Here is a 20,588-nt window from a genome sequence, read left to right on the forward strand (position 1 = left end):
CTCATTTATGAGGATCTTATTGGGTTCACCCAAAAATGAAAATTGAGGCAAGTTTATTTATATAGCATATTTCGTACTCAATGGTAATTCAAAGTGCTTTACATAAAAGAAAGTAAAATAATAATGAAGAAAAAAATCACAAAAATAAAACCAGCGATTTAAAAACTTTGAAAATGATAAAATAACTTATTAAAAAAAAATTTTTTGAAACATTTATTAATGATTTGACATAATATACAGTGAACACATAAATGCAGTGCAATCAGTTTGGATAACCAATATCGGATTAACCAATAAATTACTCGCCTTGAAGTCATCCTAGGTGTTTAAGACTATATTCCTTCAATGAATAAAAAGAGCATCTTTTTAAATTAAAAGTCTCACGTGGCTCTTGGGGGGTGAACAAAGGCCTTCTGTAGCAAATCAATGCATTTTTGTAAGAAAAATATCTATATTCAAAATGTAATCCCTTTACTCTAGCTTGCTCTCACTGATGTAAAACAGAAGCAGTTCCGAGGGAATGACATAAAAGTAGGGCCCTATGATTTCTGCGATGCACGATTCCGTCCGCGTTTTCTCCAATCCAGGCATAAAAACTGAATTTACAGTTTAACGCGTAATATCAAGGAATTTGTCAAATTTTGAATGAATTAATCAAATAGGTCATTGCACTTACTTCAAATCGCGATATGGACTAATCTTGAAATATTACGCCAGAAAAGTATTTAAACATGAATCCTGCATGTCTGTGTTAATGAATGGCGCAGAAGCGCTGCTTCATTACACACACGGAAGCGCGCATGATGCTCGCGGTCATTTCTGCGTCTTTCCTCTCACTAAAAGAGGGTGTGAACACATGAAAAACATCTCCAGAACTGCACTGAGAGTCACTTCATGAGCATCTGACCGTTTGATCTTAGTAAAACTAGCGTCATATCACATCATAAACTGTAGTATCACATACACAGAACTGTAAAGGTACAGTAACTAGAAGTTGACCGACCGACCGTACATATCGACCATCGGCTGACCCTGACCTCTAAACATCGGCGTCTGCTATAGAAAAACCCATATCGGTCAATCTCTAATGGTAACCCATCAAAATAAAAAGTATTTGCCGCAGAAAGTATTTGCGATTTGTTCTATTACTATTGTTCAGCAGAATGTACATGGCCCACTACTTCTACTAAAATGAAACAAACATATTTTTTTAAGGAATAATCACAAAACATTTCTTCCTGGTTTTATTTTTAATAGTAAATCCCCTTTATTTACAAAAAAATAAAGTTTGCTTAATTTTCAATAATTAAAAGATATATTAAATGAATGTTTTATGCCTTCATTTGATAACCAGAAAAATGTAAATACACAACAGAATTTCAGAGGGGAAAAAAACATTTCATAAGCCTATTTTAAGATTTTGTTTTTAACAAATTAAGTTGTTTTTATGCATTTAAATAAGTACACATGCTAAAACATAGAATTAGGTAACAATAAAACATATTGTGAAGAAAAAATACAACATTTCATAGGGCCCAAAACATGTAGTTTTTGTTAAACTTAAGAAATTGATGTGAAACTTTTTATAATTTTTATGATTTTAATTAATTGGACATGCTTTTTGATTAATACAATTTAATTTAACCATTAAAGATGAGTTGAGAGAAATTAAAACGGAAAAAAATAAAATGGAATTTGGGAAAAAATAAAACTGATTTCATAGGGCCCTATATAAGGTCAGTGTTGCGCATATCCATATTCTTTTGGATGAACTAACCCTTTAAATAGTCTCATCTTTCGTAAAACAAAGTTTCTCTTTCTTCTTTTAACAGCACAAAATTGTCTTTCCTTTTCTGTTCATGCTGCTTTCTTTCCCCCCAGCAAACCATTTAGTTCACAGAGGAACTTCTCCTTTGCACGCTTGAGCATCACCATTGTGGCGAGAAGAAAATGAGCGTCTGCTGCAAGTGTATTTGAAAGATTCACAAGGTGCAGTTTTGAGGGAATTTGTGGATGTTGTGTTTTGAACTAAAACAGCTTAGAGGACTTACCAGCAGTATTTGTTCACATCACAAAATCAGTTTGTATCCCAATAGACCATTCAGTTTGTGCTGCCACTGCACCAACTTGCTTTGGCTCTCTTACCAGTTTGTGTGGCCAATATCAAAGCCATTTTAGTGAAGTCAAAGACTGAGAAAGCTGTTTTAAAGAAGCGTTGCATTGTTTAATCTATTGCACTGCTGCTAAGTTTCTGTTTCTGATTTTACTGTAGTCTAACCCTCAGGCTTCACGCCTACAGATCGTCTGATGCATATTGCACACAAAAATGGCAAGAACTCTACGCTACAAATCTGATTGGCTTCTGCGCAGTTTCTAGGAGTGAATGTGAGCTTGGCTTAGGCCAGTAGTCAGAAATCTTTCTACGTGAGACTAACAGTATTGAGGTGAGTGAAAAATATAAAAATGAATAGCACATGTAGTGAATATACAATCGAAAAACAAAAATAAGCTTTTTCCTTATTTTCATTTTGGGACAAAAAAAGTCATGCCTTGAATATTTTTTTGAGTCATAGGTACATAGTTGCATTGAACTTTAGCTCAAATGTCTCCAGCACCTACTATAATACGTCTTGCATTGCTGTAACATCATTGTGACACAGTATTGATTATTTGTATACTTGTACAATAATTTTTTTTGTATACTATATACTTTTTTTCATTCACAAAAAATGTGAAATTAATTGTTAATTTTGAATTTTCCCTTCATTTTTTTGCCCTCTGTTGTCTCTCATTCTCCTCTCACAGACCTTTTAGACCTTTTAGCGAGCTGACTGTTAGCTCACACCCACAGTGGTTGTGTAAGCCTGCCAGAATCCACTTCCCTCTTACAGTGATACAATGTATTTTGGCTCCGTTTGTTCAGTATGTATGTTTGTGCTTCAAGTTTCGTCGTGTGGTTTTGATACAAATGACTGGCCAGTGACAACAGTTTCGAGGGGAAAGATGGCGAGAGTTTGCGGTTCCAACTGTGATAGAGTGGTGTGGGTGTTACAGTGTGTCTGTGAGGGGGCAGATAATTTGTACAGTAGATGTGATGCTCTTCTGTACTTGACGTGTGCATAGGGAGAGGAACCCAACGTTGCATCTTTCATCCTGCCTCCAGAAGAGCAGAGGCCACATATGGTGTCAATGATAGAAGAGGGGTTGGTTGTCGTTCTCCAAGCTCTGTGTTTACTCAGCTGAGGCTAACTGGACAGATATAGCTCTCTCCATACAGGGCCTTGTTGCTCTTATTTTGTTTTGGTGCCTTGGCGATTCAACACATATTCCTATAGCTAAGGGAGTACCCTGAAACTGTATGATCTGGGGTGCTCTGTAGCACTCTAATCATAAGAACATCTCTTTGTTCTTGACCGGTTCTTGTATGCTATCTGTGAACCTCTGTCAGAACCAGTTCATGTATTCACCGACTTGAGAACAAAACGTAGATGTAACTGAATTTAATACGTAATCTGACCATAAATATGTATAGTGTAGTGAAAATTAAGTGTTATTTTGGTACAGGGAACATAAAGTGGCTAGAACTTCTGTACAACATGGCATACAGAAGTCCAGATTGGATACATGTATATACGTGTATAAAACATATTTTTAGCGTGAAAGACACTTGGGACAGATGACAGAATGTATCATTTGCACATGCTTTTGAGTCTTACAGTTTTAAACATTCTAGTGCTAAATTCGGTACTTGGGAATTCTCTGTGAGACCTCTTTCTGTGAGCTCACACTCAAAGCATACGCTCAAAGATTTTTATTTTTATTGTTACCAAATTCTGTGTGTTAGCATTTCTAATTATTTAAATGCATAAAACTTAATTTATAAAAAAATTCTTAAGGTAGCCTTTCTTTTACTCAGAAATTTCTGTTAATCGAATGAAGGCATAAAATACTAATTTCTACTTTTTGTTAATTATTGAAAATTAAACAAACTTTATTTTTTGGCAAACAAAGGGGATTTACTTTAAAACCTGGAAGAAATGTTGTGTTATTCCTTAAATCATGTTTGTTTTGTTTTAGTAGTAGTAGTAGTAGTAGTAGTAGTAGTAATTGGCTTCAGACTGCAACTAAAACAGCTGCATTTGCGACTAAAAATATTAATTTGTGAGTCAAGTTTTTGCTGAGGTGGCCACTGGCTACTATAGAAATATCCATTATGATTTGAAAATTAGCATTTAATGATTTTTTTTTCTGATTGTGTTGCAATCACATCTTTTGTTATATTTAGTCGATGCACATCTAAGTTTTATTGGAAAATCAGCCTGCTAAATAGCAACATTGACCTGATAAAAGCAGTTCCAGATGTGCAGCACGAGAGAGCAGAGATGAGCAAAGTGTGTGCAGAAAAGCAGTGTCTATTTCGTGCGCAACTTGAACAAACTGCAACAGGTAAAGCTGTCAGCTTTGTGTACGTTAGCAATATCGGGCGCATCATTGCAAACCTCATTTTGATGCAGGCTATATAGACCACAAACAAATTTATATCTTTGTCAAAACATGTTTATTGCATTAATTTCAGGTGAGAAGAAAAAAAAATGAGGTACTGTTTTACTTGCATCCACTGCTAGGTTTCAGTGCAACTTACAAATGAGAGACTTTGCTTTCTTGAAAAAATCCTGTTTGATTTGAAAGACAAGTGTTTATTAAATCGATTGTAAAATCGATTTTGCATGTCTTAATAGGTTTTATAAGGAAAATAACACCAAATATAGGTAAATCCACGGACAACAGGCAGGACGAATGTAAAGATTCAATATATTGGTAAAGATTCAATATTTCTGATGATTATTGGTGTGATGTTTCATGCACAATGACAAACAGGAGTGCAACATTCCCGAAAAACAATAAGCAGAGTGGACTGCCATAATGCAAAACATTTACTGCAGGCTTCAACATGGCTGTTTATGATTAGAAATTTCAACAACAAAAAAATCAAATCTGTATGCATGAGACTGAATACTGGCAGAATTCACATTTCTGTTTTAAAAAGAGAAACGCTGTGCAGAAGTATTATTTGCTGTTGTGCGTGTGTGTCCGAAGCTGCAGTTGCTGTGTGACGTAAAAAAAAAAAAAAAAAAAAATCCTGGACGCGCTCCGAGAAAAGGTAGTTAGAATCAATTTCATATTTTCGTTTCCAAAACTTGTTGGTTGGTCCAATTGATTCATGCAATAGATTTTCGAACATAAAGTGACACAGTCGACACAGTCACGGTTTTAGACTAGACAGGAGAATGGATGGGAAATTATCTGGGCACAGTTTTTCCAGAACTTCGTGCCAAGGTAAAGCGGTATCGAACTGTTTTTAATGAATTTTTTTACATGTATTATGGTGCCCGAACCTGTATGACTTTGAACAGTGATCGCAAACATTTTGTTTACTGCAGCTGCAACCATCATTACCAAGCGTGAACCATTGACTCTGACAGTGAATGAGAAGAGACGAAGCGAATGCACAGGCCATAGTGTGACATCCGTGTAAACCTAGATGTCATCATGGGTTTTTTTGAAGAAAGAACATATCCTTCGTTTGTATGTAGGCCTAGGCAATTTATATATTTACAATACTTACTAAAATAGAATTAATATTATTTTATTGCTCTTGTATTTGTTGTTTGAAGAGTAAAAAAAAAAATTGGTTGGTCTTAACGCAAATTTACAATCGGACTAAAAGCAAAAAAAAAATAGACTTTTAGTCTGTCCTAAATTGAAAGGGTCGGTCGGGTTACGGCAAACAAGAATATTTTTAAGGATGGCCTTATCAAGATATTCAGTTTATATGCTGTGTTCTGTTAATGCGTGAGCTTCATATTATTTGTAGCACACTTGCTGTCCAGTAATTGCAATAAGGTTTGTGCTTTGTTACATTTTATATTGTACATTTTCTTGTGATGAATGAGTTGATGAATTAATCATTTCTTATATAAATAAGAAGTTTGAAAAGGCTGAGCGCTAGTATACCGTTTTAACGAACTTTCACTCACTGCTGGAGGTGGGGTGTAGGTTAATGTTAGGGCTGGGTATTGTTCAAAATCTTTCGATCCGGTGCCAATTTCGATACCTCAGTTTCGATACCGGTTCCTAACTATACTTTTTTCGATACCATATGTTTTGAAATCCATTTCAACATCAGCACAAATACATTAAACACAAAACTTTTATTTTTCACCTTAATTAAAACAAATTCTGGTAACACTTCACACTCAGGATAACATTAATACAACTGGTTGTGCTTTTTGGATAGTGTGCTATTCAGCGGCGGACTGGGACCAAAAAGTTGCCCAGGCTTTCTGGCCCACAGCAGCCACCACATCATAACGCAAGCGCCCCTGTTTTTATATCATTTATTAATTTTATATTTAAGTAAACAGTTTGGGGATTTTAACCAATAGGGCAACTGATCCTCCGTTGAAAAAAAACAAAAAAACAACAACAGCTGTTCATTTAGCGACTCCAAGTGAGCATACATGCTCATCAAGACACAGACATTCTTCTAGAACTCACTCTTTGCATTCAGTTAGTAGATCCATTCGAATCATGCATGAAATAGACTCAAACAATAGCTTTATGTGCTTTACAGATTAACTTGAAGTCTTTATTCATTCGAGATGTTCAATAATAGCTCATCTTTGACTCTGTAATACAAGTTCATGATCAGATTAGTGAACCCATGATTCTTTTGAGTCAATGTTTTAAAATAATCATTTATTTTGTTTAACGAAACCAGTGTGGAAACCAGTGTTTCACAAATAGATATGAGGTGCAGGGCTCGCAAAATCGTTAGCCCCACCTCCTGGGGCTATTGTGTTTTCTAGTCCGATGGGCTATCGTGAATATTGATGTGAAATTCCTAACTTCACTTGCTTCGCGTTGTACACTCGCTTGAAGGGGTGAAACGGATCATAGTTCGGAGCTTGCGCTCACTCATTCAAAGCACGCGCTGTGAGCAGCATTTCAGACAATGCGTGTACAGAGAATGAACTCATCTTTCGAGTATCGAAATTCGATGTACCGGATAAATCTGTCTCTTTCTCTCTGTTTTTTAGACGCCGTGAAAGGGGGCGTTTCAAGATACGCAATAGAGTAGACCAAACTAAACAGGGAGGGAGGGAGGGCAAAAAACTCATCCAAACAAATGCATCATTAACACACCGGCTTTGGTTGCAATACTATTATTGCATATGTTGCACATTGCTGACTTGGCATGACTTTAATAAAGTGTAGCCGGAAACGTTTTGTGAAAAAACAACTACAGTTGTGTTGTGTGACTGCGAGTTTTTTCAGAAATCCTCCCCGTCACGTCACATGGTGGTGCACAGCCAATCACGGCGAATTTGGGTCCTTACATGCACGTTGGTATGCTACAAGCTCACACAGACACAGCCGCTTGGCAAAAAAAAGAAAAACAGCCGCTTTGTTTTTGGAACCAAAAGATAAATAATTTTTCGATACTTATAGTATCGAAGTTTTTCGTTGGATACCATAAAGGCATCGAAGTTCGGTACCCAGCCCTAGTTAATGTAAATGTCACCACCCTCATGTCAAGTATCAATACAATACAATAATCAATGCTATACAAAAGAGCCATTCCATAATCAGTCATTTATGGGAAGTGTGATTGGCTCAGAGTCTGAGAACTTTTCTATGATGTGAAAAAAAAAAAAAAATCCAGAAAAAATAATTTTATAAAAAGTTGTAAATTGATTTGCATTTTCATGGGTGACGTAAGTATTTGATCCCCTATCAATCAGCAAGATTTCTGTCTTCCAGGTGTCTTTTATACAGGTAACAAGCTGAGATTAAGAGCACTTTCTTAAGATCCTAATCTAATTTTTACACAGAATCAATCAGATTCCAAATTCTCCACCATGGCAAAGATCAAAGAGCTGTCCAAGGATGTCAGGGACATGATTGTAGACTTCCACAAGGCTAAAAGATGAGGTGACAACAGTTGGTGTGATTATTAGCAAATGGAATAAACACAAAATAACTGTCAATCTCTATTCAAGATAGCCCATCTTGCAGGGAGGTAATACATTTTGGAGCCCGACTGGAAAACACAATAGTCCTGGGACGTTGGGCTAGCAATTTTTGCAAGCCCTGCACCAAAAGATCTATCCACTTTGTGAACCATTGGTTTGCACACTGGTTTCGTTAAACAAAAGAAATGATTATTTTAAAAGATTGACTCAAAAGAATAATCTGTTCACGAATCGGATCATGAACTTGCATTACCGAGCTAAAGATGTTATTGATAATTTCAAATAAATAAAGACTTCAAGTTCATCTGTAAAACACATAAAGCTATCGTTTGACTTTTACACTTTTATTTCATGCATGATTCATATGGATCTGTTAACTGAATGCAAAGTGTGACTTATGTATACATACACACATACATACACACATACACATGCACAGAACATTTACATTTGAACTACATTTCAACTGAAAATAATTTATTTCATTAAGTTATACCAGACATACATGTTTAATCTTGCCTCTTAGTTTGTGGTGAAGGGATGAAGCTAAACTCTGCTGTCCGGTTTCAACCCTCTCTTCTTCAGGTCCACATCAAGCCACCTTTCCAAACCCCCCTCATTTCCTGCTGTTGTGCCTGTTTATTAGTGTTTGATCTGATACAGTCGTGCATTTACTGCACCTGGTCTTGTGCGCTTGTTTTGAAGCCTGTGCATTAACAAAGCTTCCTCTCGAGTGTATCTGCCATGCTAATGGCATGGTTTGATCAAAGTGAGCGCTGCATGATGGATCAGCCCATTTACTCCTGACATCCTAGCCTCATCCTAGCCTCAAGGCTTCAGAAAGAAGAGGATCTGACAAGGACATTTGAGTGTGAATGTTGGGAAGAAGCCCTGCATGAATGACAGCAATAAGGATGCAGCACTTCGCCCCTGCCCACTTTCAAGAGCAAGTAACCCAATCTCGGTTTTGAAAGGATATAAATAGTCATGCTCAGAGGGGGAGGACTGGCCAAGTCTGGCCAGCTGAGCCATGACACTGCACAACAACCTGTGCCCTCATCCAACCACACACACTAACACACTCTTCAGCTCCCAACCGCCTTTTTTGGTCACATGCCTTCCATGCCTGTCGTGTGTGGAGTAGAGAGCACAAAAGCTGGCTGTGAGCACCACCCTTTTGGGTAGCTTCAATCCCCGATGGGCCACATGCTCTGGTTTGGATGAGCCTGTGTTCCTCTGAATGCTGGAACTTTTACTGGATCTCAGCCCTGCTGACCGCTACTAGTTTTCATTCTCACAACAGATAAACAGACCTGTGAAGAGGGACACGTTAAGAGAATGAGAGCAACTCTAATTTGACCTGATTGTAATATCAGCTGGCAAACCTTGACTTACTGCTGGTCAGTAGCATACTGGCTTTGCTAGGTCAAGGTCCCAGGCGATGATTGCATAGCTTATGAGTCGGCTCCAGTTCCATTTGTCTAATGGCTTATTTGGGCTTGTAATACATTTCAGTGGCTATTCCTGGAGTCATGTAATGGTCTTATGGGTGAGGTTTGCCCAAAGCAGCTTAAAGCTGCTCCACACTTTCTAATCCTGCATTCAGACTCATGAAAAATACATTTTGCCTTCTGTCTTATTAGTGATCAATAATATAGTCTTCCTCTGGCCTTGTATGTTCTGTTAAGCTCCTTTAAAAGAGCATTTTGCATGCATTTAGTGGTTGTACGGTACACTCGTGTGATTTATGTCTGTGTCCTTTTCTTGAGAATGAGGCAAAGATAGCCAAAACCAGTATGTGTTTTTCTTTAAGCGTAGTTCATGTAAGAGATGATACGCGAGATGTAAGGTGATGCAGTAGCTTGAGTTACCGTCCAGACACACCCCATCAGTCAGTGTAGCTTATTTGTCCAGAAGCCTTTTTTGACGTCCTTATTCCTTAAACTTTATTTTAGGTTCTGCTCCTTTTATAATGCTGTGAGGAGCTAGATTCAGCTTTTGACAGGAAGCTTTCATTCAAGCTGTATCTCTGAGCTTCACCTTCACTAAAATCCTAGTCATGCTCACAACTCATTGTTTGAGAATAAAGATTGATCAATATTGTTGAAACAGCATTTGTTCATATAAGTGCTCGTCTTTTGAACTTTCTGTTGAGCTAGGAAATTGTGATGTATCACAGTGTTCATGAAAATATGAACTTTTCATGAACTTTTTTTCAACATTGCTTATAATAAAATGTTTTTTGAGCATACGCTTCAATCAGCATATTAAAATAATTTCTAAAGGAGCATGCCACAAAGACTGGCTTCTGAAAAAGAAACTTTGCTGTCTAAGGAATCAATTCTGGTTTAAAATATTGAAAAGGAATATTTTTTTTTTTTTTCAATTGTCTTTTTTCAATGAATCTTTTTTCATTAGACTTCTCAACTAGATGTCACCCTCTTATTTACTAGTGATCGTTCTTGAAGGATTTTTTCATTTTGAACAAATCTTTAAAGTGACTCTGAACAAATGAGTCGTCTCTGTGATTCGTTCAGTTGAGCATGCGAAACATCCTATTTCTCCTCTTTTGAGACTTCTGGTTTTTCAAGTGGTTCGTTCATCACGTGACCACCCCATAGCTTAATAAATGCAGTTTGTGCCGGAAAGAGAATTGATCAATCTATCGAGTCTTCTGGTTTTGCGAGTCATTCATTCATCACGTGACAACCCCATAAGCTTTACCTATGCAGTCTGAGCCTAAAAAAGACTTAATTATAACCAATAATAATCTTTATTACCTTTGTCACCACATTCAGTGTTATGGAAGAGAACCATCATGACAGAAATTCACACATTTCTATACTGTAACAAATAAAAACTAAAATTTGAGACCAAAAACGCATCACGTAACTGTAAGAGTGGATAAAAAATTATGGAGATGATAATAGTAATAACTATGCACCTGTTTAAGGAAATTAATTTCTCTATTCAATGCTGTCACATCACGTGACAAAAAGATCAACTCGAAAGATGAACTAATGAATTTTTTTTTCCGGCTCAGACAGCATAGGTTTAGTTTATGGGGTGGTCACATGATGAAAGAATGATTTGGAAAAACCCAAAGACTCTATAGATTAACTAATTCTTTTTCTGGCTCGGCTGTCACGTGATGAAGTAATGAATCAAACCTGAAAACTTTTCAGATAAGAGGTGAAGTGAGCTAATATAAGGCTAAAGACCCAGGTAAATAACAAATTCATATTTTCTGTTTGTTATAGCTTTATAGTTTCATATTGTTTGTAGTGTGATCAACGTTTGCTTAAGTACAAGATGTGTTAGGAAAGTAACATGTAACATTTTATTTACATTTTGTTAAAATGAGCGTTGCAGGACAGTCGATCGCCAGGAGCAGGATTGGGCACCCCTGATAAGAGATTAAAAAAAAAGGAATGGTAGTGTTTGTGTATATTTGTAAGAAGCAATTAGACTAAAACAGTAAATACATATGGAATATAATTATTGTATTATTAATAAGGACATATCATGTAACAAGTGTCATCACTTAACTTTGCATAAACATAATGGTCTGTGGTAAACACTTTTGTCGTTAGGTTTAGACCATACTAATGAAGTAGAAAGGCATGAACGCTGGTAAAAAAAAATATCAGAAATTTAACCGCTGATTTCAAATTAGATTGGACCACAACAGTTTTAAAGTGTCTACTCTACATTTAGACACACCTGCTGCATATCCACAAATTTGACATTGCCTGTCAAATAATACTTCCTTAGTGCCTTGTATTGTGGGTTATGATGTTATAGGTCAAGTTAATAAGTGACATAAATCAATTCATTCCACTTCTACAAAGACATTATCGTTTAGCATCATCCTAAATGTTTACCCAATTTTTTTTTTAATTGCTGCCTACTCAGTATGACTGATGTAGTCTGCTAATGCGCTTGTTCATTGTATTTAATCAGTCATGAACGTAATTGCTAAGGCTTGTCTGAAATATTGAGTTCCTTTTTATGAGCTTTTGACAGTTTGTCTGTTACTATCTGCTGTTACAGTAGCCTTTATATCACATCAAGGTCTGTCAATAACTCAGTAGGTGGTTGTTGCTTCCACAGCATTAATTCTCATAATACGTTTATACACACATTAGTTTTATGAACAAAAGAGGATTGTTGACTTTGTGTAATGCTAAAGAAACATTGTTGTCATTGCTTTGCTGGTGTGCTGATGTGTTTGTTTGGATAATGTCCTGAAAGGCCAACCAGTGCTTGTTGATTTAAATGGTCAGTTACACATTCAGTTATAAAAACATACTTTTGTTATAGGGTTGGTTCACCAAAAAAACTTTTGTTGCTCCAAACCAGGTAGGCAAAACTTAAGATTAGGGGTGCGCGGTAAATATCGTCCGATAATTAGCTATGCAAATCCACGTTCATTATTAGCATTTATTTGTGCAGCTAGTCAGTTAACAACGGCTCCGTGAAGTAACAGCTGCTCTGTGAAATCACGCACCTGATAGAATTTACCACTGATTTGAGAACCGGCTTTACTGACGAGATGCACATTATCGTACGATATTTATCACGCACCCCTACTTAAGATCCAAAAATGTTATAAAGAAGTCATAAGTTTTGTGAAGAGATACGGTCTTTGATTAAACCGCTCAATTCTTATGGTTTCATTTTTATGCTGCTGCTATGACTTTACTGGATCTTCCAAATTTTTGGACACCAGGACTTTCAATGGAGGAACAGAAACCTCTCAAGTTTAATTTGTGTTTTGAATGTTATACGAAGGCTTATGTTTTTGGAATGACATGATGGTGAGTCAATGCTCAATACTGTTTATTACTTGCTGTCAACTTAATTTAAAGGTTGCAATGTCAAAAATCAACATATATTACAGTATACAAATTTTCAGGTACCGATTCCGGTTCCATTTAAATGAACTATTATGTTTTTTACTATTTTACCTTCACTGAATGTAGTGTTGCTGGAAGGTAGTAAGTAATGTTGAGTAATGCTAGTCCATCAATCAGCAGGTGCTTCAAAGTTTATTAGACTATCAATTAGGGCGTAGATCACTGACAAGCTACGCCGTATCGCATAATTGAATACGATTAATCTGCGATTATGAATGTGATATTGTGTAGCTTGTCAGCGAACTACGGATCTTTGTATTAAATGCTGCTCCATCTGAACACACGTGATGGAGATTTACTACTAATCAAAGAACTGGCTTAACTGACAAAATGTGCATGATGATCCCATGCAATTTATCATGCAGCCGTACTAACAATAACATTTTGCTTTTCAAGCAGGAATAAGATGGTTGGCCAAATAGTCCATTGAGGGGCCAATACACTTGTTAATTTCCCTAAGTAAATGAAATGACCATGTATTACACACACTCCATAAAGCCCATATTTTACAAATAATAATGCAGTCTGGAGATGGTGTGGTTTAATGAGTGGATCAGTTATCCACTAGGGTTGTGCGATTAATCGAATCAAAATCGTGATTTGAGACGTTGCGATTTGCTAATCGCAAAAGCCTGCGATGTTGACATGATATTACTCTGTTCCAGAGCATATGCATGATTGTCAGCCTTGAGTGACAGTCTTACTTACCAATAGAGTGAGGGCACCTCCGTTCCCCCCAATCAGCTCTGCTCTAACCAACTATGTAAACGCCCACCATTTAAAAAATAAATAAATAAATAAATAAACTGAAAGCAGGAGAGTGGGATTATGGCTTCTACAGGGTTAAATCAATAGTTAGGCAAATTAAAACTAAACAAAAACGTTATGTAACTTAAGCTTTGAAAAGACAGACAACGAACAAAAAAGATCATTTACAAGAGCTGCATCACAATGCTTATCAAGAGCATATCTTATTGCATGTTCGCTATTCCCCATTTAGAAGACCGCACACACAGCCTGTGTCTCTGAATGCTTGTCATACTCCTCTCTTCCCCACGTGGGGCGAATCCCACATCACGGACAAGCCGTTCACACTTGCCACACACACAGCCCATTTCGCAACACTCGATTATATTCTCGCGCGACCGTGCACCGCGAATCTCCACGAGCGCATCTGGCAGTATGGATGAGGCTTGACGCACGTGCACAACCTGCGTGCCTGGCTCCGCATTTAAAACTAATGTAAATTCAGTCTAACCGCTTGCTAATTTCACTTTAATGTAATGAAACATTCAGCTAATTTTCCACTTGTTTTAAAAATCCCAAACACAATGTAACACATAATACTTTATTAAATAAATTTCTTTCTTTTAATAGTTCTTTTATATAAAATTAATTTTCCAGTGAAATTCAGTAACTAAGTTAATTCTATAAAATTAATTACAACATTATAATCTTGATTGCTGAAAAAAAAAATATATATAACCCCTCCCAAGACACAATTGAAAGGATTTCAGGCGTATAATGGTAATTGTATTGGATAGAACAACAGTAATTCCTTTTGGAATAATGCCAAAAACAAAAAAATAATTTCCTTTTTTTTTCAGCAGGGTAATGATACTCATACTGTGCTGCACATTATTGACAATATTGAGCTGAAGCTTGACTTTGCAAATTTAAAATTGCAAATCAAATCGCCATCGCAATATGTCAAAGAAATCGCAATTAGATATTTTCCACATATCGCACAGCCCTAGTTTCCACATTTTTAAACATTTTAAATGCATGAAAATATTTTCTATCACTCTGTTTATCATTCTTAAAATGACCTGCATACTAAATCTAACCCTCATACTTACAAAACAATAGCATTCTATTTAGTGGTCCAAGTCGTAGTCAGTATCTATATTAATTAGTGGTGGGAGAAAAGCTCGATGCATCGATGCATCGCGATTCGTTATCTAACGATCCAGAATTGATTCTCAAAAATTCAGAATCGATTCTGTGTTCAATTCAAATGCGAGCGCTGTCAAGACTCACGTGACCAAACAAAAAAGACGGTGATGGACGACCGTTCATATGCTGGTGAATTAGCTTCGTTTAAGATAAAATGGACAAACTACGACTTGCACCATCTCATTTAAAATCGGATGTGTGGCAACATTTTGGATTTTCTGAAGACACCGAAGGTGTCGTTGATAAAAGCCATACTGTGTGCAAAGTTTGTAGCGCCGAATTCAAATATTTTGGCAACACGACTAACATGCAGAAACATATTACGCGGTTCCACTTCCACTCTTCCAATCACGAACACTCCCGGTTACATTCAAAGGACCCTGGATCAAGTAGCAAAGTTTCCACCGAATTCTGAAAAGGCGAAACGAATTACCCGATCAGTGGCGGGTTTTATTGCCAAAGATCTGTGCCCGTACTCGGTTGTGGAAACCAAGAATTTCGCACGATGTTACAGGTACTTGAGCCACGATACACTTTGCCCTCACGTCGTTATTTTAGTGAGACGGCTGTCCCAGCACTCTACAGTGAGTGTAAAGATCACATCTTAGAATCCCTAATTTTCCCTGTCATACAAATTGATAACTGTTTATTCTTAATGATTGTTCATTGCAATTGTATGGCTTACCATTCATTCAGAGTTTGTTAATCCTGAAAATAACTTTGTTAATAAATTAAAAGTATTGAAAAATAAATATTAATAATCATTTTAATTTGGCAATACTGTCAAACAGATATTCTAACTATATACAAAAAGCATAGTAACTCCAATTTTGGTTAAAATAAAAAGTTTAGAGTATTTTTTACACAGCAGGATAATTAATTAAGAATCGTTTTGGGAATCGGATCGTTCCTCCCAGAATCGGAATCGGTTCGAATCGTTAAGTGCCTTAAGATTCCCACCTCTAATATTAATGACAATATGGGACAAATAATAATCGGTCGGTACATGTACAGCCAGACAAAACATGTGCATACAATCATGGGAAACGTGTTCGGCAGTTAAAGACAACGCGGCCTGTTTAGTGTGTGTCATTGGAAACAATGTGCTTGGTGATTAAAGAGGCAGGGCGGTGTTTCTGTTATTTGGTTTGTGACATCCTTTATGGCAAACGCTGAATCATCAGAACACAGGCGCAAGGCTGCTCGCAGCGCTTGGTCATGTGTCGCACCACAACCATTTTCAAAACCGAAATTTAGAAATTGCTCATGGTTCCGGTTATAAAAAAAAAAAAAACAGAACCGGTTCACGGTTCCGAACCCTAGTTAGTACAAAAGTGTCTCATATTGCTTTTTGTCCCTTAAAGCAACTTTGCATCCCTCTTTTCTTGCAGACGGTGTCCTGAGCCATGGGGGCCTTCTTGGACAAACCGAAGACAGAGAAACACAATGCTCACGGAGCGGGCAACGGTCTACGCTATGGCCTGAGCAGCATGCAGGGCTGGCGGGTAGAGATGGAGGATGCACATACGGCTGTTGTGGGTCTGCCACATGGCCTGGATGACTGGTCCTTCTTCGCAGTGTATGACGGTCACGCTGGCTCCCGCGTAGCCAACTATTGCTCCAAACACCTGCTGGAGCACATCATAACCAGCAGCGAGGACTTCCGTTCAGGGCCCGACACTGTGGAGGGAGTTAAAAGTGGCATTCGTTCTGGCTTCCTGAAGATTGACGAGTACATGCGCAACTTCTCAGACCTACGTAATGGCATGGACCGTAGCGGTTCCACGGCAGTCGGTGTGCTGGTGTCCCCTGAACACCTCTATTTCATCAACTGTGGAGACTCCCGTGCTGTTCTCAGCCGTGCCGCACAGGTACGGTTCTCCACACAAGACCACAAGCCGTGCAACCCACGTGAAAAAGAGCGCATTCAAAACGCGGGAGGTTCTGTGATGATCCAAAGGGTGAATGGTTCTCTTGCTGTGTCACGTGCCCTGGGGGACTATGACTACAAGTGTGTGGATGGGAAGGGCCCCACTGAGCAGCTGGTATCTCCAGAACCGGAGGTGTTTGAAATCCCACGCATTTCAGAAGAGGATGAGTTTGTGGTGCTCGCTTGCGATGGTATCTGGGATGTGATGAGCAACGAGGAGCTGTGTGATTTTGTGCGTTCTCGGCTAGAGGTGTGGGATGACTTGGAGAAGATCTGCAACTCTGTGGTGGACACCTGTTTACATAAGGTGAGGAGATCACAGAAGAAGTATTTAAAGGATAATTCAGGTTATTCATCTTAAACATTTAGGAGCCAAATGACTCCTAATGTAATCAACATCACTGTCACTCTAGTGATCTTGATTACATTTGTGATGCAAAATATGAAGAATTTTTCTAGAACTACATAATTTTGGTTAAAATTTCAATAACAATGAAATCTACGTTTTATAGTTTGTTTTTCAAAAAATGTATCATTATAGAAACTGACTCATTTAAAAGAAACTATTCGCCAAGTTCATATGTTTTTTAATTAGACTTGACGGCTTTTTCTGTGCTTGCTCTGTGCATTAAACTCAAACTGAGTAAATGGTGACATTTTTGGGTCAACTTTCCTTTTAAATATTTTAGTTTTTTTTTTTTTTGCCCAATGGGTTCCTTCTAATTATGTTTAATCTGTTTTACATAAGTTGCACAGCCTTATGAAGCGGAATCATTGAGTCTTTACATAATTGTTACAGTTCTGCTAGTCTCATTAGACAGACCTGCTTTGCTTCTATAAAAACAATCTCTCATCCTTTCCATGCTGCATTTAAGTGTTTCATTAATGGTCTCAACAATCCAAACCCTACAATACCCTCCAAAAAATAAAATAAAAACACACAAACCTTCTGTCTGTGTAGACACAAGCTCTCCATATGCTCAGACAGTGCCAGGGACCTTGTGAGTGATGTTGCCGCTCTTGTATCTGGCATGGATTTGCTCAAGTTGATGTCAAGGCTTTCCATTAATAGTCTGTAACCTTCTTGTGGTTTTTTTTTATGATGCATGGCTCATATATACATTGGAAACTAAACTTTTCCCCCCTTCCACTTGGAAGATTTGAAGGTCTGCTTAGTGTCTAACTAGGAATAGATATCACACATTTCCATCCGAGGTAAATATTGGCAAAATTGAAGCTGGTCTAGATTTATAGTGGTTTACAATAGAAGTGTGTGGTGTTATAAACACTTGCTTGACAGGTTGGATTTTTGTCCAGTGAACTGTCTTTTTTTTTTTTTTTTTAAATGTACCATCTCCTTTTTTATTAACCAGGGAAGCCGTGACAACATGAGTGTTGTTCTAGTATGTTTCCCCAATGCGCCGAAGGTATCAGAGGAGGCTGTCAAGCGAGAGGCCGAGTTGGACAAGTTCCTGGAGGCTCGTGTGGAAGGTAAGAGGCAGCACTTGTTCATTTGTCAGCCAGTTTTCTGCATTGTATATCCAGTGTGGAGGAAATGGCCATTTTGTTATTCCAAAAGTCCTAATACAAGACCTTCGTTTCAGTCATGGGGTTTGAAATTGCTCTCTGTGTGAGCACTGTTTGGATTGCAGTCCTCCTCTCCCTCTGTTTCTTCTCTTTCAATATTCTGGCATGTTCTAAACTATCTGGAGGCTCGCAGGATCTTTCCTAGATGGGGAATATATTAATTCTGAAAACAATTCTAGTGTTTTTCCATTTGACATGTAGTTAGGACAGCTGTGATGAAACCTTTCTCTGGCTGGATGTTATTTTTCTCACACTGTCTCTATAAGTGGGATGGTTGATACTGCGCCTACATCGTTCTAAGGTTTCAGGGCAACCGTCATGGTGGTGAATTAGCAGTTTGTTGCCCCACATGTGTAATGTGATTGCCTCTCTCTGCAGAAATCATGGAGAAGTCAGGGGAGGAAGGCGTCCCAGATCTGAGCCATGTCATGCACAACCTTCGCCCTGAGAGCATCCCCAACCTGCCTCCGGGAGGTGGTCTCGCTAGCAAGTAAGGATCCAAAATTGCTACATTTGTCCTTGTGGTCCTTCATATCACATCTATCCTGGTCAAGCAAATTTTGTATTTGCCATACTATTGAAATAGGGGTTGTAAACTGCAGACACGTGACGGTGCAATATTATATTGATATCTGGGTCGTGATAAAAATAAGTGATTCTTTTCATGTTGAATTAAAGCTATAATAATTTGTTGCTAAATTTTCTTTGAATAGAAATAATATTGTGCATTTATTTTAGGGGGTGTGCGAAATTGGTCCAAGATCTTTTTTCCTTTATCAATATTTGTTAATATTTATAATATATTGATTAATATTAGATATTTAGTTGTGCATGCTAATTTTTTTTTATTTAGAACCCCAACGTCATTTCTTAATTTGCACAGGTTCTATGCCCTGCCTACAAGCACTCGAGTCTTTGAAAACTGAACACCCTACAATTAGTAGTATTATAAAAAAAGTTTACTTTTTAAAAGAAACAAGATTTCAGCATTATTTTTAGTTGGATACCCGGCGATATGTGAAAAAAAAGAGAAAGTGGCTAAGGATGCTCTTCAGTTGGAAATAACATAATTTAATATTTCATTATGTGACGTAAAACCTATACATTAACAATGGATGGTGAATGGAATTAATGCATATACAACAAACTATATGAGATGAATCAAGTTTGAAGTAATTTCTGTTTTATAATAGATCTGACCAGTTTGTATAGATGTCGAATAGGACATACTCAACTCGCTCATTCATATTTATTGAAAGGACAAGAGAGTTATTTGAGTGTTAAACACATTTTAATATAATGTCCCATTTTAAATGATATCAGACAACGAGAGATATATATCTCTACTTGTCTGATATCATTTAAAATTGGACATTTTATTAAAATTTGTTTTTTTCCAAGTATCTCCTGGAAGAATTATCATCACTGATTAAACTGAAAGATTGTATATGATTTTTATCAGTACTATTGTTGATTCTTTTGTTTTTGTGTAATGATTGTTTAAGAAAATGTTGTGTTATTGTAAATGATGTATTGAAATTCTATTGCTAATGTTGCCATGAATATAGCCATTTTTGCTGATATGGCATTAAAACATAAATTAATTTAAAAAAAATATATATTCAGTTTAGCACTTCAATCTTTAAAATAATGTAGTCCTGAACCAAATCTCAAAATGAAATCCATTTTTCATATTGTGCAGGTGTACTGTAATATTGTGATGCCTAAATTTACAGGTAGCATAGCACTTGAGAATATATATAATATAAAAAATTACTGGATTCAAGAGGTAAAATATAGCAGTGCTTTTTTGATTACCCCTGCTATATAATGTGTGGATAAAGTGATATATTCATTTATATAAATATTTATACTTAAGTTAACAAAATGTTGATTCTTAGTGCAGTAATTTCAATACAGCTGAAAATAGCACCTACCATATTTTTCGAACTATAAGTCGCACCAGTCCATAAATACGTCATGATGAGGAAAAAAAAAACATATATCGTTATGTATATCGCGTTATCACACGACTTTTTTACCGGCTGTTTTGAAGGAAGATCAACGTTCGCGACGAAAAAATATGTGTAAACTGTAATGAAGCAGAGATCAGTTAGTTCCTCACTTTCCGCGCTGACGCAGAGATCGTTCGCTTGCTTC

The 20,588-nt window shown here is 37.1% G+C and overlaps 1 protein-coding gene across 6 annotated transcripts in view; it reads left to right on the forward strand.

Moving 5' to 3' along the window:
• ppm1bb (protein phosphatase, Mg2+/Mn2+ dependent, 1Bb) overlaps positions 1–20,588 on the forward strand; it is a 35,248-nt gene that overhangs the window by 8,396 nt on the left and 6,264 nt on the right. For 5 of the 6 annotated variants that reach the window (XM_052611475.1, XM_052611474.1, XM_052611476.1 and 2 more), the window contains exons 2-4: positions 16,303–17,148; positions 18,215–18,332; positions 18,807–18,918. In XM_052611475.1, the coding sequence (XP_052467435.1) occupies positions 16,318–17,148; positions 18,215–18,332; positions 18,807–18,918 (1,061 nt within the window). In that variant the 5' untranslated portion in view covers positions 16,303–16,317. Of the gene's footprint in view, positions 1–16,302; positions 17,149–18,214; positions 18,333–18,806; positions 18,923–20,588 lie in introns of those variants that run through there. The other variant, XM_052611480.1, reaches the window with a different exon arrangement.

Source organism: Carassius gibelio, chromosome A12, assembly GCF_023724105.1.
Source record: "Carassius gibelio isolate Cgi1373 ecotype wild population from Czech Republic chromosome A12, carGib1.2-hapl.c, whole genome shotgun sequence".
Taxonomy (NCBI): Eukaryota; Metazoa; Chordata; class Actinopteri; order Cypriniformes; family Cyprinidae; genus Carassius; species Carassius gibelio.